Here is a 24,608-nt window from a genome sequence, read left to right as displayed (position 1 = left end):
AGCAGGCAATATGTCTGCTGGGCGATCCAGAAACAGCCTGCAGGGGCGTGCACGAGAGCTCCTGCACTAATCCTGCATGGACTAAGCCGTTGTATGCAAATCACCCAATTTGCAGGAGAAATCCATGCAAATTAGGTGATTTTGCAATCCAGGAAGCTTGCGACCATCCGTGCAGGACTAGTGCAATCTGTAGAAATGTACTCTGTTAGTAACCGAGTACATTTCAGAAAAATCCAAAATGGAGCTGTGACAGCTCCAAATAAAGGCTGCATATCACTGAGGAAGCATGCCAATGGCCAAGTATAAGGCCACTGGCATTGCAAACAAAACAAAAAATAACAAAAATCAACTTTTAATTTTTTTATAGCCAATCTCGGCTGTTTAAGCATAGGGCAGTGGCGAGCAAACAGGATCAGGGCGAAAATAACAAAATAAACCTAAATTAAGCATTCTAACTAAAATCAGTATTCTGCCATGCAAGTCAATGGCAGGCAGAAGACAACATGGCCAGTGAGTAGTGGTTGCTAAGGGGGGAGGCTCAGTGTGAGACATGTAACTATGCATTAGCAGGCAATCCTATGCAAATGAGGGGAAGGATAGTGAATTCCAGTTTTCCCCAGCATGTGAGTCAGGTCCCAACAGTGTAAGAGTAGGAATAGCTTGGTGCAAGCCTAGGAGTTAGGTGACATCATGGGGGGTGTGTGTCAGGCATACTGTAAGCGGATTGGAGCCCTGTGGCTCGTGTTTGCTCCTAGCTTTGTACAGCTAAGCTACAGGGTGTGTCTAAACCTGCCTAGCACTCTTTACAAAACCTAAGTGGGAATGTGCGCTGTGCACCGGGTTTTACAGGACCTCACAAAGAGGATCCTAGTCCTTAAGCACTTGTCCTATATGGACAGACTCAAAAAACTCCAACTATTCTCTGTCTCATACCACCTACTTAGAGGCGATCTTTGCTTGACATACAAAGCCATGTCTGACCCAGCTCTGTTAGAAATGCTACATCTAAAGAAATCACAATCCCTCCACAACACACGCTCCAGAGATCTCAACCTCACTACCACAATCAACAGAACATGCTAGTGGGACAGGTTCATAACCCAGAGACGGGTCATGCTATGGAATAGACTTTCCATACATGTCAAGCAGAGCACCTCATTGACCCTCTTCAAGAGAAATCTTGATGAGTGGATGGGAAATAGAAAATTCACCCCGGGGATCACTTCAGTGGCTCTACTCGACAGAGGCACTAGGAATTAAGGTTGGGTGGCACGATGCCAGGGCAATCCTGTGGGCAAGGCTTGTAAAGGCTCCAGGGCCATTAGCCTAGTACACACCTATGAACCTATGAAAAAAGAAGTTAAACCAGGAAATAGCAGCAGTGTGCACATTTGAGCACTGTGTTTGCACGGCGCGCACACGGGCTTAAACAGGAAAGCAATAGGAAGGGAAAACAGCAGGAGGAAGGTAATCTAGGAGAACTAGCTTAGCTGGTAGGTGAAATGTATCAGAATCAGCCAATTACACAGTCAGCAGACCAGCCCAGCCCAGAACACATCTATAAACTAAGCAAACACCTTCCCCTCTGGTTTTTCCCACACTCTCCACCACCGGTGTAAATAAGCGGGGAACTTTTAACACTAACAGCAGAAAATTATAGGGGCTGCAATAGCTATCATACAACTTGTGGAAGAGGCTGAGGGTGGTGCGGAGATCGAGAAGAGTGTACAGACCCAGGGTAACCTACCAGGGGCTATATGAGCTGGAGATAGTGGAGCACTATAGGGTGGACATGGACCTCTTACAGCAAATTGTTGAGCTGTGCCGGCCACACCTGACACACAGAACTAAGAGAGGGGAACCCATCCCAGTGGATACCAGGGTATGTGTAGGCCTAAGAATACTAGCTACAGGTACCTTCCAAAGGCAAACTGAGGATATAATGGGGATTTCTCAGGTGTCAGCATCCAGGGTACTCCACCAGTTCCTGGATTCCATGTCAACACATGTCGGTGAGCACATATATTTCCCCAACACCCATGAGGCATTGGCCAGCAATATGCAACTGTTCCACCAAATGGCAGAATACCTTGAGGTAGTGGGTGCTATAGACTGCATGCATATATGCATCAAATCACCACCCGGTGAGCGGGGTAGGGTCTACATCAACCACAAGGGCTTCCCCTCCATCAACTGCCAGGTTGTGTGTGATGCACACGGTATAATAATGAATGTGTGTGCTGGCTGCCCTGGAAGCTATCACGATTCCCACATCTGGCATCTGATGCAGCTGTACCAGAGGTTTGGCAATGGGGACATCCCTCACGGTCACCTAGTGGGGGATGCTGGATACATACTGGAGCTGTGGCTGATGACACCCATCAGAAATGCACACACACCCGAACAAGAACTCCATAATGAGGCACACGCACAGACCAGAATTATAGTAGAGTGTGTGTTTGGGATGCTCAAGTCACAGTTCCGGTGCCTGGACACATCCGGTGGAGCCTTGCAGTACTCACCAGCTACGTGTACCCATATTATGCTTGTATGTGCCATGCTACACGATATGATCCTGTGGAAACAGCTGCAGCAAGAACATTACAGGCCAGGGCCACACAGCCCCCTACCATTACCAAGGTCTGCACAGACACAGAGTGACTCAGAGGAGGAACAACCTGAGCCTGCCCCAGTAGGCAGAAAAAGGCATGCCCAGTATGCCCTGGCCTTGGCAAAGAGGCCACGCATAGCACATACACTGACACAGAAGGGACCCAGAGAATAATACCTCTCTCCAACTTTCACATAAAGTAAAAGGGATGCAAAACATTACACTACCTGTGTCTAACCATGTGTAGGGAGTCTACTATGTGCATCTGACATAGGCAGCCCTGCAGCACCACCCTCAATACTGGGACACCCACAAGGTAAGTGACTCACACATGCCAGTCTGGGGGGGGGGGGTCACATAACCAGCAACAGTCACAGCCAGCAGGACAGGTGTAGACAAACACAAACAAAGGCTGTGCTATGGCCTCTGAATGAGGCCTATGGGTAACCTCCCCCCCAAGGCCTACACAGACAGAATACAGCAGTTCAGGCAGTGGGATGTCAGTTCTGAAGGGTAGGATGTCAGAAACCAATATGTAGGTAATTAAAAGCTAAGATCTGTAGTGCACTAGTATGCCTCTAGCCAACACGATAGGTAAGACTACAGATTGAAATGGAGTACCCAACATACCAGTACAGTCCTAGCAAATGTGTACAAGTGTCAGGTGTGCCCCCCCATCCTACATAGAAATATTGTAACAGTCAGGTGTGCCCCCCCCAATCCTGTGTAGAACTGTAGAAATAGTCAAGTGTGCCCCCCCATCCTACGTAGAACTATAGTAACATTCAGGTGTGTGTCCCTAATCCTGTGTAGAAATGTAGAAATAGTCAGGTGTGTCCCCCCATCCTACATAGAAATATAGTAACAGTCATGTGTGCCCCCCAATCCTGTGTACAAATAGTCAGGTGTGCCCCCCATCCTACATAGAAATATTGTAACAGTCAGGTGTGCCCCCCCCAATCCTGTGTAGAAATGTAGAAGCAGTCAGGTGTGCCCCCCCCGCTATGCAGAAATGTAGTAACAGTCAATGCAAAATGATCGATGGATACCCTGCAGAGACAGCATGCTACCTATAGGTGTACAACACAAAGGTCAGCACTGCAGTACAAGCTGTTTGGACACGATCCACACATGCAGTGCAGATGGCCATACTGGGCATGCTCACACACTTAAACACATGAAGGCCATGTCTGCAAACACCAGTGGACCAGACATATATGGAAGTCGCAGTTGTTAGTGCAGACACTCGTCAGTATGCACCACTCATGTCTTGCACACACAGTGGATAGGAATACAGACATATATGTAAGGACAACACACTATAATAAGCCAAAGGTAAATGGACATAGATGTGTGGAAGTGGGTGACTGTGACAAGGAGCCATCCAGGCCTGTCCCACCCAGCACACAGCCAAAGGTCCCCAAACACATGAGGTGCAGATGTCACTCACTGCAGATACTAGCCACCAGTATCTGTCAGCATGACAGACTATGTGGTGCACGTGCCAGCTTTGCAACATGACTGTACAAGGAAATAGTCATCTAGCAGCTGTATACATGTACCCTGTGTGTCAACCCCTAGATGAATGGGTTATGGCCCATGCACACACACTGCCCTCCCCATAGCCCTACTATGGCAAGCCTGCTGAGGTCATCCAATGTGAAATACATCTTTGGGAGAATTGCAGCCCATTTATCTCTGTGGTGCATCCCATAACTGTGCACTGCTATAGTGTAATAAACTAGTTAAATAGGAGTTCTAATCCCAGACTTGGCAACTGTGAGTGAGTGTGTGTGTGTGTGTCTGCCTGACTGTGTAGAGATCAATGCTTTTTAGGGTAGTCACACTACTAACAATTCAAATGCTCAACCTTGGCAAGGCTGCTGATGTCATCCACCTAGAAATACACCTCTGGGAAGGTTGTTACTCAGTAATTTCAGTAGCGTGTCCTGTAACTGTGTACTGCAGTAGCTTGGTAAAGTAGTTAGGTAGGTGCTGTAATTCCAGAGATGGCAAGTGTGTGTCTGTTTGACTGTCTGTGTAGAGAGCAATGCTTTTTAGGGTACTCACACTTCCTACAATTCATATACTCAACTTTGGCAAGGCTACTGATGTCATCCACCTAGAAATACACCTCTGGTAAGGTTGTGACCCAGTAACCTCTGCAGTGCATCCTGTAACTGCGTACTGCTGTAGTGTGATAAAGTAGTTAGGTAGGTGTTTTACTCCCAGACATGGCAAGTGTGTGTCAGTCTGTGTAGAGAGCAATGCTTTTTGGGGTACTCACACTCCCTACAATTCATATGCTCAACCTTTGCAAGGCTGCTGATGTCACCCACCTAGAAATACACCTCTGGGAAGGTTGGAGCTCAGTAATCTCTGTAGTGTATGCCATAGCTGCGTACTGCTGTAGTGTGATTTAGAACTGTGGTAGGGTTCCATCCCTACCCATGGCAGTTCTGGATGCTTTGTGTGTGTTTCATTGCCTGTGTATGGAGCAATGCATTATTGGCTAGTCACAATCGCTACAATTTGAATGTCCAACTTTGGCAATCCTGCTGATGTCATTCATTGTGAAATACACCTTTGGGGAAGGAGTTCTGCAATAATCCCTGTGGTGCATCCTATAACAGCTCCATGCTGTGATAGAGACCTCTTTTGGAGGTTCTATACCCACACAAGTCAGTTGTGGATATTTTGTGCATTTGTGCCACTGTCTGTGTAGGGAGCAGTGAATTTTAGGCAAGTCTTACTCACAATTCGAATGTCCTACTTTGGCAATCCTGCTGATGTCATTCATTATGAAATACACCTTTGGGGGAAGGAGTTTTCCAGTAATCCTTGTGGTGTGTTCTGTAACATCTCCATGCTATAGTATAATATAGGCCTCGTTTAGGAGTTCTGTACCCACACATGTCAGCTGTGAATGTTTTGTGTGTGTGTCATTGTGTAGGGAGCAATGCATTTTAGGCTAGTCACACTCACTACAATCTGAATGTCCCACTTTGGCAATTCTGCTGTTGTCATTCATTGTGAAATACACCTTTGGGGAATGAGTTCTTCAGTAATCCCTATGGTGCATCCTATAACAGTTCCATGTTGTAGTGTGATATAGACCTCTGTCAGGGATTCTATACCCACCCATGTTGGGTGTGGATATATTGTGTGTGTTCGTCACTGTCTGTGTAGGGAACAATGCATTTTAGGCTAGTTACACTCACTACAATTAGAATGTCCTGCTTTGGCAATCCTGCTGATGTCATTCAATGTGATATACACCTTTGGGGAAGGAGTACTCCAGTAACCTCCATGACACGTACTATGCCTAATGCTGTCGTATAGTAAGCTAGTTAGGTAGGGGTTCTACTCCCAGACAAGACAGGTGTGTGTGTTTGTAACTTGTATCCTATGTGGATGTAGTTGTGAGTGTATGGCCAATGTGGAGTGGCTTTTGCATAATTCTTATATGGTGGCCCTACTATATATTGCAATGTCCATGGTACAGGGATAACAGATGTGAAATAGCTGGGAGGCTGGGGTGCAAAGCCATGCCCATACATGTGACATTGAGGCCAGGCAATCACAGTTAGCAACCTCAGTATTATCCAGAGCACACTCTCAACCCATGTCTCATACACACATATACTTGCCTAGGCAACAGCCAATATATGGGTAGTACACTGCATATTGGCCACTGATAGTAACTATGGAGTGATATTAGTGGGCTACAGAGGGCATGGCACCCTGTCCATCTGTCCAATATGCACATACATGCAGATAGTGCACTCTCCCCATGTTCCCCAATGGACACCTGCAACACCTGTGGTGCCATCACATGTGACCCACAAAGGACATACCATGTCTGACAACATGCCATGTATGGACAGATGCCACTGACATCAGGGAATGCCATTAGCATGCTATCAATATACGTGCAGGGTAAACCTGCTGCCCATTACCAGTTCCCACCACAGGTGGGCAAGACTGGCACATCTGATGATAATCTGTGTTTACAACATGGGCCAGACACCCCAGGTACAGTTCCACATGTCACTGCACATGTATGTGGGAGGTATGCACATCCCATACACCATCCATGTCATGGACTAAGGAACACATACATGGCAAGCGATGCACAGCATTGACCACACACAATAATCACCCAGGTGACTGGATGGAGGATACAATACCCACCTGTGTGTGCAAATGCAGAAGCCACAGCCCTGAGCCACAATGCAGACCATTGTCATGTGGCCTGATGCCAAGGTATACCCATCGCCTAGCCTTGTATAACTGTCTGGCACAGCCGACCACCACACACCTGTGCAGACATGCATCCATGCATGTCAGTACTGGCACCCTGTGTGTTTGTGTGTGTGTTGTATGGTGCGTATGTTCACATCCACACTCACTACAACCCCCATTGGCATACTGAAGCATGCTGTCTGATGTCAGACTCCTCCCCATACCCATTGTCCATACAACCTCCGTATGACCCATGTGGTGCATGTGATACCTGCATAGTGATATGTTGTGGCAATCCCACTACTGATGAGTTTTAATCCTGGCCCTGCCAAGTGTGTCAATGTGTGTGCATCCCTGTGAGAGTGTGGCTGTGTTGACAGTGGCACCTGTTCATGTGGACAGGCACGTGTACATCACCTACCATATAGCTACCGTATCCCTGTTGCAGATGTCACTCAGCATCACATATATGTTCTGAGGGCTCCACAACAGGTAACTCATGTGATGCATCCAGTAACTGCATAGAACTGTGATAGCACTACATAGTCGTCAGGGGTTTGATACCCTGTGCTGGCAGGTGTGTGACACAAACATGCTTAAGATTTACTCTCCCACCCCTCCATGACTTGTCTTTGCCTCTGTCTGCCTCTCCCACTCCATATCTGGTGGATGTGGAGACCTACACCTGCTTTGCTTAGGCAACAGCATGTGTATTTTAAGTGAGGCTCATGATTAGCTGATGGCCTCTGCATGAATTGCAGCCCTCCCCTAGCTGATTACATGTGGGACAGCTGAAGTAACATTCCCATAGCCAATTGCATGGAAAAACACTCCAATATATAGGAACATCATGTTGGGGTTGGCCCTTTTCATTCACTGTGAACAGGAACTAGAACTGTTGTTTGGCAAACAGCATCTCAGATTGATTTGGGTTTTACCTCTAACAATATACACTGTGAAAACAGGGCAACACACAGGAGGGGGATGTGCCTGACCTGACTACAGACTGTAAATGCTGCTATACTGCATTTAGAGTAATATGGTTTAACAGTGTGTGTGTGGATATGGCTGTCCTACATGTCTCAATACCTGTCATGTCAGTTCAATGTTTATGAGGAATCCCCATCTGCAGGGTCATCTGCAGACTGGACAGTGTGTTGTGCCTTTGATTTCATGTGTTACCAAGGAGTACCTATCTGTGGACTGCAGAAGGTAATGTGAGGATTGCAGTTTGTATATGGTGAAAGGCGTGACAGTTGCTGACTTCATATCCCTCATAGGACATATGTTGCAACAAACCCTGTTACAACAGTAAATGTATGAGGTTATCACAGCAACATGTCAATATTGGCCCTGTGTATGTGCTTCCAGCCCCAACTCTGTCAACCTTTGTACATATGTCGTGCATGAAGAGGTGCATATATGCTGTACACCATAATTAGTGTCATCATATCTGATAACAAGCCAGTGAGATATCAGACTGCTACACACGTTATGTACAGTAGGGGTTATAGTTAATGAAATAACCTGGACATACTGTGGATGTTTGTACAGTACTGAGGTCTGTGTACTTATGGTGCATGTCAACAGTGTGTGTATTGTTAATATGTGCCTTGGCCTGTGTACAGACTGTGGTACTTGTCATCGTCCTAGGTCCCGTCCTATCTGATGTTGCATGCTCCTCCACTGTATGTTACTGTATTGGCTTACATGTTTGTAGGGCCATACACACACATGTACCATACCACAGTCAGCCATCAGACCAAACTGTGTAGTGGCCCAGTATATGTAGGGTTAGTGTGTGAGTGACACATATGAGGATTGTGTTGAACAGATAGTCCATATACTGTAATATTGTGCTAGCTTGCCATATGTGGTTGTGGCCCTGTTCTCATTGGTTGTGGTTATGCACTTTCACACAGGTGCATCTTACCCTGTGCTGTGACATGCCTGTACAGCCTGCTATATATGCAGGTAGATGTGCATTCCGCCATAGGAGATGTAGGCCAGTGTTGAGCCAGTCTGCCTGTAACCTGCACAGTGCATTGTTACATGCCTAGCAGCTTAGTGCACTTACCCAGTGAGATGCCATGTGCAGATACTTGCCAGATGTACTGCTGCCGTGCATCCCTAAACAGTCATGTATGTTAGACAGAGCAGTGGGATGCTGTACAGATGTATGTCAATATGTAGTGGGTAGTATGTGGTCATGGCACCCCTGTACCAACGGGTAATATGTGTCAGGCCAGACAGGTGTGTGTGAATGTATAACCTATGGTGGCATATATATATACCAGTTGTTATGTGTTATACCCATCTATATGGCTGTTAACATCCATGTTGTCAGGCATGGTACACATGTTTTGCACTAAGGGTTTCTGTGTATACCTCTGGACTGTACAGAGTGTGTCAGAATGTCAAAACATATTGGCCAATATCTCTGCTGCAGTCGACAGGGGCAGTACATGCTAGCAGCAGTACTTTACTATAATGTCCTTAGGATGTCTGTCAGTAGCCAATGGCACACATGTGGAAAGCAGATGTGATCCCCCACACACACCATGTCTGTGAAGACAATCCCAATTACAGTAGCAATTGTATATAGAACTGTAATAGTACACAAATAAAGGTTTTCCATTCCTGCAAACCTCTGTGTGGTGTTTTTTTCCTGTGACCTCTCTGTGCGTATATGTTGCAGACAATGACTGTCATTTGTATGGCTGGCCCATACAGTTTCCAGTTGTTCATGTGTGAACTGTAGGCATAGTGGTTGTTCTATATTTTGTGCACCTCCTATATATGTATCTTACTGTACATATCTCTGTGTGTGAATGTGTAGTCAAATGCATATATATATATATATATATATATATGTATATATATATATATGTATATGGATTCCATACATTTGGTCAAATTACACTTAGTCGAAAATGATACCAGGCATTGCACTTCACTGAAAGCTCACTTGACTGAAAGCTCACTTGTTCGAAGTTCATTTGGTCGAAAATGGAATATAGCCCCTGCCCCACTGCAGTGCAACCCTGGAGTGAGAATATTAAATAAGGAGGGGTGTAGGAGGTGTGGGGGCATAGCCCCCACATAATTTTAATGTATTCACTATTATAAGAAGGTATATCCATTAGAAATGCACTGATATATATATCTTTAGTAAAAACTATTGGCATAATGTGGGGGGCTGTGCCCCCCACACCCCCCCCTTATTTAATATTCTCCCTCCTGCATTGCACTGCAGTGGGGCAGGGGCTATATTCCATTCTCGACCAAATGAACTTCGACCAAGTGAGCTTTCAGTCAAGTGAGCCTTCAGTCAAGTGAAATGCCTGGATTAATTTTCAACTAAGTGTAATTCAACCAAATGTATGGAATCCATATATATATATATATATATATATATATATCTGTATCTGTATGTATGTGTCTGTGTATATGTATCCTGGGGATGTTGATAGCTTCCCCATTTTACATTTCCTATGGGAGCCAGACTGTACTGCATGATATGTTACCAATACCAGCCTGACATCATACAGGTGGGATGTAGTACTGTTAACATCTTGTGCCCATATCATGTCAGGTCCTGGTTATGGGATCTGCAACACTTGGTAGTGTATTGCAGGGCGGACGTGTTTGGCTGGGGGGGTTTGCCTATTCGTATAAGACGTATATTGTTTGGGGCCTCTCTACCCCATTAACGGTGCATGTGGTTATATTTGTTTTTTGTTAATTTACCATTGCTATCTACAGATGTATGGCCACATATACCTATATATATATATATATATATATATATATATATATATATATATATATATATATATATATATATATATATATATTAGCTTACATATGTATGACTATGTCTGTATATAACTACATAGCTATATACCTGCGTACATATATGTACCTTGCTGTGCATATGTCGACATAAAGGTGTAGACATATGGGTCTATATTATAATCTCGAAGTTATGGAACATCAAATACTATATAGTCGACACCATATGATCGAAGTTCCGTAACTTCGAAAATAAAAAAAATAAAAACATTAAATAAGAAAAACTTACCCTGATGGGTTTAGGCAGGGGGGCAAGCCCCCCTGCACCCCCCACACCCCCTGCTACTTAAATATACCAACTTCGAGATTGCGCTGTAGTGTAGGAAAGGGAAATTTTCCTTTTCCGCACCATACTCCATTAGATCTCAGAGTTGGTATATTTAAGTAGCAGGGGGTCTGGGGGCACAGCCCCCCACATCAGGGGTGCAGGGGGGCTTGCCCCCCTGCCTACACCCTTTTGTTTTATATTTTATGTTTTCAAAAAACTTTTAATGATGATTCGATGTTTACTGATTCGAAGTAATAAAACTTCGATCATCTAGTAAAGACCCGTAGACATATATATGTGTCGATGTAGGCATTTGCATGTATATATATTCATATATATTTATATATTTGTATATATTTCTAAATATATATATATATATATATTATATTTATATGTGTGTATATATATATATATATATATATATATATATATATATATATGTACCTATATATACATATATAGATGTATTGTATCTGTTTAGATATTAATATATTTACACACACACATACATCTAGATGTTGGTTACATTCTCTGTACTGTAGCATTACTGGGCTGGATGATATGTTTCTGAAAATATCAGATTTATGTATATCTGTCATGGCATAGTGGTAAATCACTTTGTCTATGGTGTGCAGGGTCCTGGGTTTGAGTCTAGCAGAGGCTGTTTATTTTGTTGCTGGGCAGAGAAAGGGCCATTGGATACAGAGTGGTTAGGCACCTTTAAGCAGTTGTAAGCGGGTTTGTGTGGGTTTGCGCTATGGTAAGCAGTGCTAAAGTCTGGTTACGATTTCTTACACTCAGCTTATAAATTGCTTAACCTATGTAGGCATTGCTTACCCTTGCACAAGCAGGCTTAAATCCGCTCACTGCTGTTTAAAAGTGCTTACTCCCACTTACCCCCGTGCTAATTTATGTAAAAGAAAAGAAAAAGGGGTTGCTAGGAAAGTGGTGAAAAAGGGGCACAGCTAGGAAAGTGGTGAAAAAGGGGCACACAGAGGGAAAGACAGTAGGGAAAATAGCCAGGGATGTGCTGCCCATTTCTTCTACAGCAACAGCTGTGCAAATACACTGAATTTGGAGGTAGATTTGGACACTCAAACCCCTGGGAGGGGGTGAGGGCAACAATAATTCATTGTGATGCCAGTTAGACTGTATTACATGTGTCCAGTGGACACATGTTCGAAATGGACAGCTATGTATGGGGCAACATTTTTTTGTGGGAACAGATTGCCCTTTTTTCTTCAGGTGAGAGTGGGATGTTGGGGAGGGGTAGTAGGTATATTTGGGGAGGTAGGTTGGGTAGATTAACAGACAAGACAAACAAGACACATACAGGGGTGGTATAAGACACATGTAGGGGGTAAACACCTTGGACGGGGAGGGGTGTTTGGAAGTTGCAAGCCCATGAGTCCCCAAATGTAATCAGTGGGACTGAGGTCCCCACCCATGGGCAGTCACCACTGCACCTTCATGGGAGGAGCAGGCTCACTCTCTAATTGTGTCATGCGGCCTTCAAGCTGGTGTAGCCGGTCTCAAACCTCCATTTGAGCTCCCTACGCACCCTGAACTGGACCTGATGGCAGGTGACAGGTACCTCTCCTACCCTGCTCCCAGGGGGGTCGTGACCCATCCCCTGTGGCAGTTCCACCCGAAGGTGGTGCAGGGCCAATGGAGGAGGAGGTCCCAGGCTGGGCCCCAGACGTGTTGGTACCCGGTGCCATGGCCAGCTGATGTGGGACAGGTGGGTCTGCTGGGACTGGCCTTCCCATACGAGCTATGGTGTTGCAGTTTTAAGAATGATATGGGTTAATAATAGTCAACAGCATTCAGGTTTAGTTATAACAGCATGCATAGGTATTCCCATTAACCCAAGAACCAGATTTACAACAGTTGCAGAACAAGCAGAACACATGCATATAAGGGACAACAGTGGCCATTACAACAGCATGCAGGTTTCATTGATGACAACAGGCCACCAGTATGGGGGTATTTTAACATGGCACATGCATAGAATCAAATGAGAATATTTGTAAACAAATAGGACATATGTCCCAACAAAAGTATGGAGTGTACACATAACCATTGAGGTGTGTAATTGGGTTATTGTTGCACATATGGTGGGGATGAGAGAGAGAGAGGTCAGTTAACAAATAATATATCCCTGTAGTTTTCACAACTTTGTTAGTCACTGCAGTGATCTGTCCCTTACATGTATTATTACACTACACAATGGCCTTACTTTGTACAGTGGTATGTTTGTAGATTAGTATATACGTGGACTGTGTCTTACGTATGGTCTACACCTCTTACCTGTTATAGCTGTTGAGAAAATCATTATTAACACTACCTGACAAATTCTACACATACTCTCAGATGCCATGCTTGTAGACAAGTATACGAGTGAACTGTGTTGTAACTACAGTCTACACCTCTTACCTGTTGTAGCTGTTGAGAAAATGATTGTTAACACTATCTGACAAATTATACACATACTGCCAGATGCCATACTTGTAGGCAAGTATATGAGTGAACTGTGTTGTACCTACAGTCTACACCTATTACGTGTTATAGCTGTGGGGTAAATCTTTGTTAACATTACCTGACAAATTCTACACATACTCCCAGATGTCATGTTGATGTTATACACATACCTAACAGTCCATTATGGCACACACTCTGGTCAAGGCTTGACAGGATGCAGGTGTTAATGTGACATATTTTGGAATAGCTGTCATACACTTTGGGTGAGATTCTACAATGACAGATTTGGTTCCATATACATTCTCTTTTTATGTTCAGGTCTGACTATCCATTATATGTCAGTATAAGCTGCCTACTTGGATCATCATACTTATTTGTTAGGGGAACAGGTTACCGGGCAGCAGATTTGGGCCAGTTATCTGGACATGCTGGACAGATCAGACCAGTTGAGGGTTATGACTATGCATACAGCTTACTACCTGAACATTCTGCCACAGTCTGTACAGTTGAGGGTTATGACTATGCATACAGCTTACTACCTGAACATTCTGCCACAGTCTGTACAGTTGATGGTTATGATTATGCTTACAGCTTACTATCTGAACATTCTAGCATATTCTGTACAGTTGTTGGGTCTAATTATGCATACAGCTTTCTATCTGAACATTCTCACAAACTCTGTACAGTTGTGGGATATGATTATGCATACAACTCACTACCACTCCTGGGATTCAAACCCCTGCTGTGTGTGGTAAAAACATTACAGTCGACATCACAGTACACTGTGCTATCAGGGAACTGATGTAAAGCATTCTAATGTTTTTTATCTTAGTCTCCTTCAGTTGTTCTATATGACTGACCTCTTGGGACTTCCAACATTGGTATACTGAACTTCCTACACATTTTATCTGCATTTAACAGTGTGGGTAACACTGCTTAACACAACAGTACTATTTATAGAATGCATCACTACAACAACATATGACAGCAGAATGTACACAAGCACTCCAGGGGTTATACTTTTATTCACAAGATATTACACCTTTATTTACACACAACCTATATGACAGTCTTCCTGCCATATTGTCTGGTTTATTCAGTACACCCCATACACAATACATTTTTATACTGGTACAACACTTTCTAGTACTGTTATATTTATTTATGACAGTACATGCAAGAATATTTCTAACCTGCCTCACGACGCAGCTTTTGCAGCCTAGCAACATGGGCTTGCTGGTTCACAGCCCACTCATCTGCAGCTGTCGGAGAAATACAGTGATATTTAGCCACTACCTATCCATAGTATACACAAGCTAGGCAAGCATTATCTATGTAGTAGAAGGAGTACTTAGTGCTGGGGCATCAACCATCTGCCTGGATTCTTGGATCCACTGATCCAAGAGATCACCACTCTGCTGCTTCAGGTCAGCATGATGATGCCTGACCTGCTCACTGGTCTGGGGGATACCAGTGGCATTTGTGAGGTCATGGGCAAGACTGTCTCAGGCCTCCGCTTTATACTGAGAACCCTGGTACTGGCCCTGTAGTAGTCTCTCTTCATGGTGTTTTACCAGGAGCCATACCATAAATCTGGACTCCTGGGTGCCCCAGCGCTGCACTCTAAATCAAGTGCCTTCCCCAACTCTAGCCATTCTGCCTACAGTAGGGAGCTTCAACCAGTTATGGGAATTATTGGTGCCTGTGGGGTTTAAATACACCCGATTTCCCACACTTTCCTGTGATTGGATGGTTTTGAAAAGGCTAAGCTATGGGCACACCTGCTTACCTAATGCTGGCATTGCTTAAAGGGCCATACCACTGGGCAGATTGAGTTAGCCGGCCTACACATTGCTTACACCACATAAGCTGACCTGTGCAATGCTTAGCATTGCTTAATATCTAATTAGCATTATATTTTTCTTTTGACATTGATTTATTATTTGCTACATGTTATATCTGTGTCTGGTATCTGTGATTCATGTGTACGTACACTGTATGGGGTCCTGGGGAATTCAACACTTTATTACAATAACGCCTCCCATCTGGCCTTACTGCAGTACTCCAGTTCACATATTTATGTTATATAGCAGGTTATACAACATCACACTGTACACAGATTCATTTCACATGTTCAGTTTGATTTTCCTATGGTGAGGATTTATTTGTTGAAACCTCAATCTTATATACTGCTGTGATGGCTTAGTGGTTAACTACTGTGACTGCAGTGTCCTGGGTTCGAGCCTTCCAGAGGCTGTTTATTTTGTTGCTGGGCATAACATGGGCCATTGGATACAGAGTGATTAAGGCACTTTAAAGCAGTTGTTAAGCGGGTGTGCACGTGTTTGCATGGAGCTAAGCACTGCTAACTTTCGGTTACAGTTTCTTATACTCAGTAAGCTTCCAGATTGCTTAATCTGTGTAGGCAGTGCTTACCCCCATGCAAAAGCACTCAAACACGCTTACTAGTGCTTACATATGCTTACTACTGTTTAGTTGTGTTTAGACCTGCTTACTAGTACCTTGTTCATTATGACACTGATACTTCACATGTGCATTTCCTGCGGTACTCCAGTTCATAAATATGTGTTATTTTAGTGGGTTTTGCAACAAAAATATTGGTTATAATGTGCTTTGCCATGCAAAATAGACTGTGCTGCAGTGGGACTCGAACCGGGAATGCCTGCTCGTTAGGTGAATGCTCTGCCCACTATACTACTGCAGTGCTGCTTCATTTGCATATATCTTCCTTGTTATCTTCTTCAATTGAGCGATGGGCACACCCGCGGTTAGCTTTAATCGGATTTAAAAAAAAGATAAATAAAAGGGTTTCTTCATTTGCTTTTTCTGTACTGTTGCTGTTGTACACATGGAGAACTGTTGGTGGGGATCTGCGGACACCTATGAGCGATCTCACTCATTTCTTCCCACTTTCTGCTGTTCTACATTGCAGGGGCATGTTTATTCTGAGAGCTCTGCTCTCAGACACGCCCCCTGCACTCATACACGCTCTGTGTAAGCCTAGGAGCTCTGGTGTCACATCTTTATTGATATCCATGGCGCACTGTCATCCTGCTCCTAAACGGGAGCTTCCATGCAGGACCAAGCTAGTCCTGCACGGAAGATTGCTGAATCTTGGGGAGAGTATGAAACATACAAGTTATATGGCAATGATTTACTATTTATTGAAATTTTAGCCATTTTATAGAGAAATTAAAGATAAGTTAGTATAATATGAACAGGAATTGCAATATGAAATGAGAGGAAAGCGGGCATATGGTCTGTTTAGAGAGAAAGCCAGGGAAGAGAAATTGACAGAAGTAAGGAAGTAAGTCAAGAAGGGAGAGTAAGGATGTATAAGATATGAATAGGCATTTGTTCACAGTTAGGGATAAGATTTATTCTGGTGTTGATCTAGAACAGCACATACTTTTGGTTAGGGAATCATTCAGAATGGTTTTGAAGGATGGGAAGGAGGGTATTGACCTGTTGGATACACTTAAGGCATTCCAGGACTTAGCAACATGGTATGACTACAGACAATGTCCAGCAGATTCGATAGGTTTATGAAACCTAGTTGTGCTGGACAAGCAGATGGATGCTGGATAATTTAATAGGCAGTAAGAAGCTGTATATATCTTAGTAGAAGGGGTAATTCTAACCAGTGTATGCCTTTAGTGCTATAGAGTCATTCATTCTGAAAGGGCTATTTGCTTCAAATTTAGCAACTTTGTCATAGCATTGTTCAAGTTTTGATTTTTGTGATGCCTAAAGGTAAGGACAGGAGCACTTTAAAGTAGAGTGGGGAGGAGATAAGTAGTGGTAAGTGTAGTTTTAGTTTTGTCAGTGAGAAAGTTTTTGCTTCTATAAAGAATCCCTAGTACTTGATGAGTTTTTCTTATGCAGTTTTGTATATGCTGGTTGAATTTAAGATTATTGTCCTCTGTCATCCTTAATAATTTGTGATGAGAAGTGACTGCAGTGGTTATGTTATCAAGTGATAGCACTTTAATTTTATTTTTTCATGAGAGAGAGATTTGTGGAAAAAAATAGTGTTTTTTTTTTTAGGGCTGAGCATGAGTTGTGAGTTAAAAAGCCATGTTTCAGTGGCTGTTAAAACTTCCTGAGTAATCTTTTGGAGGTATACCATGTTGTCAGATATGCAAATGAGTGTGAAGTCATCTACATACTGTATTAGGGAGTGTGATTCCCACCACTGCTACTAGTATGTGATGACCACCAATAGATGATGTCCCCATGCTGGGCCAGTAATCAAGAAACCTGAATCCTCACCATTGACACTGGAGAAAGACATGCACTTGGAATACAAATGGATACACTCAGTATTTCCAGATGCAGACCTTTCTGTATCACGTAGAATTACCCTTAAGAGCACACAGGGAACACACACAGTCTGGGGTCTGCATGTGTCTATATCTTTCTCCCTCCAGGTCCCCAGTAAGACTCCCCACTGGTACAGCTGTAGGGTTAGGTCCTCCGTCAAGTGTCCAAGCCAAGTCCTAAAGCACCATCTCTGTAAACTCGGTGCTGTGTTTCCCTGCCCCAAGTAGCTGACACACACACAATGAGAGTTTTATTTGCACCGCACACACACACACACACACACACACACACACACACACACACACACACACACACACACACACACACACACACACACACACACACATCTGGGAAAGGCTGGTACAGGTTTACCTGTTGTGTCCCCTTCTGGCCAGAGTGTAATGCAGTTATCACCACCACCAGACACTGCAAAATCAGCTACTCTAAGCCCCTTAACAAAGGGTGTCCAATTATACTGTGTAATATTAATACTAATACAAACAGTAGTAGTTCACCAGGAAGGCTAGGCCTTCTGGAGTGGCCCACACAGTGTCACCAAATAAATATCTATTCTCAAAGGTTAGATACTTTCTTCAAGGACCAGCCACAATACAAGTTTTAAATATGTGTAATAATAAATAATACAATAACATAAAAATATTGAATATATATTTATAGTAAACCACAGAGTTCAAATCACAGAAAATATTAAAATTAACATTGATGAACAGACTCATACAAGTAAAAAAAACACTCTCTTGACTAAGCTTCACTATATTCCTAACTTATCTAGAAAAATTACTGTTCCCTAGTTAAGTTATTTACTACCACAAGGCAATATGCTGTGGTTGAGGGTCTTTCTAATCAGGCTTCTCAAACCAAATACTCTATACTCAGAGATTTCTCTTTGTAATATCTAAAATATAATTTTCAAGAGCTGGCAGAATTACCTCATCTAGTCACCTGACTCTAGATTCTCACAGTACTCCCCTTTGAAGCTGAGACACGAACTTAGCACAGACAGCCACAGTAAACATCCAAATGTTTATGAAGTACATAGCACCTCCCATCATTTCACTGAGCTGATGAACAAAGGCTCTTTCCCAGACCTAGTGTCTCCAGTCCTATTCAGCATTGTGGGGTACCATTTTAATGGTTTAACAGCTCATTTACATTTCTCTTGTTTTTCTTAAAGTTAACCTCTGCTACGCCAGTGTCCTTAATTAAAATATATACATTTAATTCAGCTACAGTAATACATATACATTTTTCTTCATTTCAGCGGGGTGCACTGTTGATGCATTTTAGCACAAGCAAACCCCACCAATACATTTTCAGCACAAATATCTGTACAAATTAGTTTGATATACAAGTGACATGCAGTTCTAATATATTTGTAACATAAGCATCTTGAATAAATCAGTTTGATTTTCAAAGTACACACCATTCCTTACAAAACTGGCTGTGCTGGCACTTGCCTATATCATCACATCGAGGCCTGTTAGCTGGATATATGGAGGGTGTTGGTGAGAATGTTAATGAGGAGAGGATCAAGGATAGAGCCTTGTGATACACCATTGGTGACTGGGAGTTAAGGAGAGAGCATGGGGTGCTATTTTACTGACTGATATCTATTGGATAGGTAGATTTTGAACCATAGAAAGTTGGTCTGAGAGAGACCTAATAATGACAACAGATGTAGACATTTGTTGTAACAAACTGTGTCAAAGGCTTTAGACAAGTCTAGAATTAATGAGGGAATTAGGTTGCCTTTATCTCTAGCTTTATTGACTAACTATAAAGATTAAAAGTGCAATGTTAGTACTGTGGGAAGGATGGAAGCCTTGTTGACAGATAGGAGCTCTTCCTGCAGGAGATAGTTTATCAATTGATTTTGAATACATTTTTCAAGTATTTTGGAGAGAAGGGGATAATATTGCTATAGGTCTAAAGTTATTAATTTCTGTTGAATTTCCTCATTTGTGCAGTGGGATATTGTGTGACTTTTTGCAAAGCAAAGAACATAGAATTCCTGGATAGACCTATTTATAAGGAATGAGACAAGTTAAACAATGCTATTGGCTGCTATTTTAAGGTACTCCCTAGGATGTTTATCAGCTGAAGCAGAACGTGGTTTGTGTTTGTGTAAGTTAGGCCAGAAAGAGCAAAGAGTAAATTGGTTTATAGCTTGAATTTTGTTACTAGATGTGAATGCTGTTTTCAGTATTAATTTAAGTCTTCTAAAATATTCCTTACTAAATTTTGTTTGCATTTGTTCATGTTTTATTGTTGATCCTTCAACAATTCTCAAATATTTATATACTCCCTCTTGCTCAATTTCTTTTATATCACATTCTTGTCCCAAACTGATGTTTTCTTGGTGCTGCAGTTTTCCTGCTTTAAAGGTTGCTTTTGCACATTTATCAAGACCAAATAACATTCTTATATCATCTAAAAAAGTTTTGACTACTTGCAGTTGTGCTTTCAGTTCCTCATCTGATGAATTATACAGTTTAAAATCATCGACAAAGAGAAGATGAGAGGTCTTTACACTTTGTTGTTTTCTAGGAGCCAAATTATACCCATGGCCTAATCTGTTAAGTAGACTGCTTAATGGGTCAAGGGCAAGAAAGAATAGAAGCAGTGACAGGAATATCCCCCTTTACATTTTTATCTCTGGAATAATAATTTGTCCTTTATCATGGCTTAATTGCAAAGTGGTCTGCCACTGTTTCATGGTTACTGTAATGTAGTCAATTGTTGTATAGATTGGGAGATGATCACTGAGACAATCAGAGGTCGTACCTGTGGTGATGTATTTGCTAGGGTCTGATACTAGGATCCAGGATAATAGGGAATTTGATGTCTTGCTACAATGTGTGAGACTATTAATTAGTTGTGTGAAACCAAATTAATTCATGCTAGATATTGAAGAATTAGAGTTTATGTCCAGCTGATTGACATTCATATCAGCTGGTAGCATTTTTTTTTTCTTGTGGAATTTCTATGGATATCCAGTGTAGAATATCTTCCAATATAGATGTACTGTTAACCAGAGGGATGCAAAGAACAGTAATACATATTTGTTTAATTTCAGAAAAGTAGTAAGAAGTTTTACTGAATTGAATTTTGGTAATGGTTTGTTGTAAGGGGAAATGTTAACAGTTGTTGTGAAATATTAATGCAATACCTCCACCTTTCTTCTTTATATAGCCATTACAGATGATATAATAGCAGTGAGGTGTAATTTCAAAGTTATTTATGGTGGGTTTAAGTGAAGCTTCAGTTAAAGTGAGAATATCAGGCTTATGTTGAGTAATCCAAGCATGTAGTTCAGCAAATTTTTTTACTGTGCTTCTGACTATTATGGCAGCAAATGTTAGTTACTGGAGTTGAGGTTGCCCTTTGTAGGGTTAGAGTAGGGTGTAGAAGAGAATTATCTTGATGTTCACTATGACAGATGGGGCAAGATTAGGGTGACTATCTCCTCCTAGAAGGATTTTAGTATGTTTAGAATTTTGATACTTGTTTTTTGGAGAGTATTTATTCACTTAATTTTGTTTTGTCATGTATATATAAGCATTTATTGTTCACACATACACACACACACACACACACACACACACACACACACACACACACAAATATGTGCCTATATGTATATATATATATATATATATATATATATATATATATATATATATATATATATATATATATATATATATATATATATATATATATATATACACACATATGTATTATGTATATTATTTTTCTTTATAAACAGATGGTGAGGCTCTAATCCTGAGCACCCCAGGTACTACTGGATAGGAACCATTCAGCCAACAACAACAACAACAGGCTATTAGTCTGAACTTTGCTTCTTTGTTTTTTTTTTTTTCTAATTGAAGTTACTGGATGATTGCAATTGCTATTGGCTTTTCTTTAACAAAAAATGGAAAGAGAAGGGGGATTTCTTTCAGGAGCTGCATGTTGTTTTAGAATTATGCACTCCACTGCAAGTTGCTAAAAGTTAAAGGGGTATAGAGGTTGTGGACTTTTGTCCCCTGCTATTGTGATGATTGTATCTTTTATGTGTGGGTGTCTGTGTGTTTGTTTTTGAGTATGTATCTGTGTTTGATTGTTTGATGACACGTTTTTGTGTTTATTCACTTCAATGTATTTTGGCACAGGCAGTTTAGCTTCAGTACAAGTGGTACCGTGGCAGTGAGTCCATCTGTGTGGTGATATAAAGTAGATCATAACTGTTCACAGGTGGGTTGCCAAGGTGCGTTAAGAGCTGCATGAGAAAGGTAGATGTGCAGAATGATCATTTTCATAATGAAAGGCATTATGGATGTGTGAAAACACCCCTTGCAGCAGACAGTAGATGTTTCAACAGTGGAAAATTTCAAGGTGGAGTAGCAGAGATGTACATCTGTCTTAGAGTGAAGGGCTAAGTTTTCTACAAATTACAATAGCAGTTATCAGTGGATAGTAAAGGGCGGGGTTCCTAATTACTATCATTGTCTGTGATTTTATGTTTTAAGCTGATGTATCTCTACCTCTAATCTGTATGTAGTCCTACAGTGTTGCTTTTTTGCTCTGTTTTCAGTGTAGTGAAGTCTGCATGCTAGAGAAATTGAAATTTCAGAGTCCTTTGTTGTAGTATTATAATTGCTATAAACAAAGTGGCAAAGGCATGGGCTTAAAAAAGAAAAAAAAAACAGGTGAAGTTCAGTAGAAATTTCTGAAATTCCTAATGAAACAACTACTTTTTTTACTGATTTTATAGTTAGGTAGCTGTGCATAAAATGTATGAAATATTATGAACTGTGCATTTAATCTTCAGCTTTAACTACACTGTTTTTAGACCCACTCAGATTATTTCTTTTCCTTCACAGAGTCATCATTAAGTAGCAGTTCTCCAGGCTCAGGTCCCAGCTCACCGATCAATGGACCAGCTGGGGCAGAGAATGGGACCTCAGCTCTGCCTCCTAACTCCCACAGTGAGGTAAATATGTTTTTACACCTCACCCTTTCTTAGCTGTTTGTATAACTTGTTATTCTTGTGTGAGCATTTTCCTAACACAACCTTAGAGCTATAAGTCTCAACTCTAGGGACTTTTTCATTCATTCCCTTAGACTGTTATCAGTATTAGTTTTTTTCCCTAGTTCCCGTTTGCTTGCCATCTGTTGTTTATGCTGTATGCCATGTGAAACATCAGAAGTTGATGGAGTTTGCAATATGTATCTGTATTAATAGGAAGCTTAGCAACTGTAAAGTCTGATGACAACATTTTGCATCTGTGCTGATCAATTCAAGCTGCCGAAACAAAATGAGTTGCGCTTATTGTCTTACAGCAAGCAACATGTAGAGCCTCTTCTATTTAACTGCAGATCATCCAGATAGCTAAATTAATTGACAGTAACACTTAAGTGCTTTTAATCAGAAATGTTAATTAAAACCTCCCTCTTTTCGACTTTAAATTAGAAATGATACTGAAGACAGAAGGCTACAGACCAGATAGGAGATGAGGTGGTTGTAGTTCACTCTTATGCTTTACCTCTGCCTCAGATTCCAGAATGCCTGCATGGTTGCAACTGATTGGCTAGTGTGACTCATGGGAGAGTGTTCAGCCTGTGATACACCAGAACAGTTAAGGCCTTTCTGAGTCTAAGAGGAAGTATCATGAGGAACAATAGATAAAAGCATTAGTCCACATATAGAGTAGTGAATAACTGGTGTGAATCCTCAGAAGAGGACTTGTATACAAGAACACTGTTACTTTTAAATCAAAACTAGGTATTTTTTGTACAGGAGTGCATGGTTACATGATACACCATGAGAGTACTAGGCTACCTGTTTTCTCAGTTATGCAATCATCCTGGAATAAAAAGTGGGTTAGAATGCAAATGGTTTTATGGATGCAGTGGGTGAAACACATGCTAAATGAAGAATAGTCAGCCACCGATAATAAAGTACAAGTAGGCTGCAGTGCATGGCTTAACATTAAAGACTGGAATCTAATGGTGATCCAAGAAAAAGTAGGATCTCTAAGTGCACAGGTTTGATGCAATCATATCTCTAAATAGATAGGTTTGATGTAATCCAATCTGTGGCACCCTGTTGTAGTATGCTACAGTTTTTACTGATGTTCTTTCTGGCTCTTTTTTTATTTTGGCATTCTTGGGGATAGGAGATGAAAAGAAACATTTTTTTTAATGGGCAACACCCTTTAATATGACACCAGCCATGAGCAAGCTTTGCATGCCATGGGCAGGATTAACTTAACAAATGGTGAGTCGGAAACTCCCTGCAATAACAAACTGGCATCATTTCATTTGTTGGTGAGCTAAGTGTGTCATCAAACTGCCAAACAGATGACACACTGGAATGAAGTGCTATACAAACCATTGTTCATAAAATAATGTACCATCCTTCACAATGCTGTTCATTTTCCACACATTTTGAGATCAGCCTGTTGGCCACATATGCTAAATGTCAGTGGATGTGAACTTATAATATACCCTGTGACATTTTTGTTAATTTCCATATTGTGGTCCAACTTTTTTCTTAGTTACATGAGCACCCTTTTTCCTAGGTTAACTCTGAAAACAGGTACCTTTGCCTAGTTCACCTAACTTACCACAATAATAATATGAGGACACTGTCAGGAATGTACAAAAGGATGGGCAAAATCTGTGTATTTATAATCAATATTTGTTACCTGGCCTTTCCTATAAATTAGGTCTTAAAAGCATTTCGCAATGCAGTGAATGTCTTGTGTTTTAAACCAT

General features: G+C 41.8%; 1 protein-coding gene across 3 annotated transcripts in view; it reads left to right on the top strand.

The window, feature by feature from the left end:
- Positions 1 to 24,608, top strand: part of LOC122798067 (histone deacetylase 9-like) — a 2,531,134-nt gene that overhangs the window by 2,443,387 nt on the left and 63,139 nt on the right. For all 3 annotated transcript variants that reach the window (XM_044066719.1, XM_044066720.1, XM_044066721.1), the window contains one exon: positions 22,712 to 22,821. In XM_044066719.1, the coding sequence (XP_043922654.1) occupies positions 22,712 to 22,821 (110 nt within the window). The remainder of the gene's footprint in view (positions 1 to 22,711; positions 22,822 to 24,608) is intronic.

Source organism: Protopterus annectens, chromosome 3.part1 (genome assembly GCF_019279795.1).
Source record: "Protopterus annectens isolate FY-2018-M chromosome 3.part1, PAN1.0, whole genome shotgun sequence".
NCBI classification, from domain to species: Eukaryota; Metazoa; Chordata; order Ceratodontiformes; family Protopteridae; genus Protopterus; species Protopterus annectens.
The sequence above is the reverse complement of the archived record's forward strand: the minus strand, read 5'-3'. Positions and strand labels throughout refer to the sequence as shown.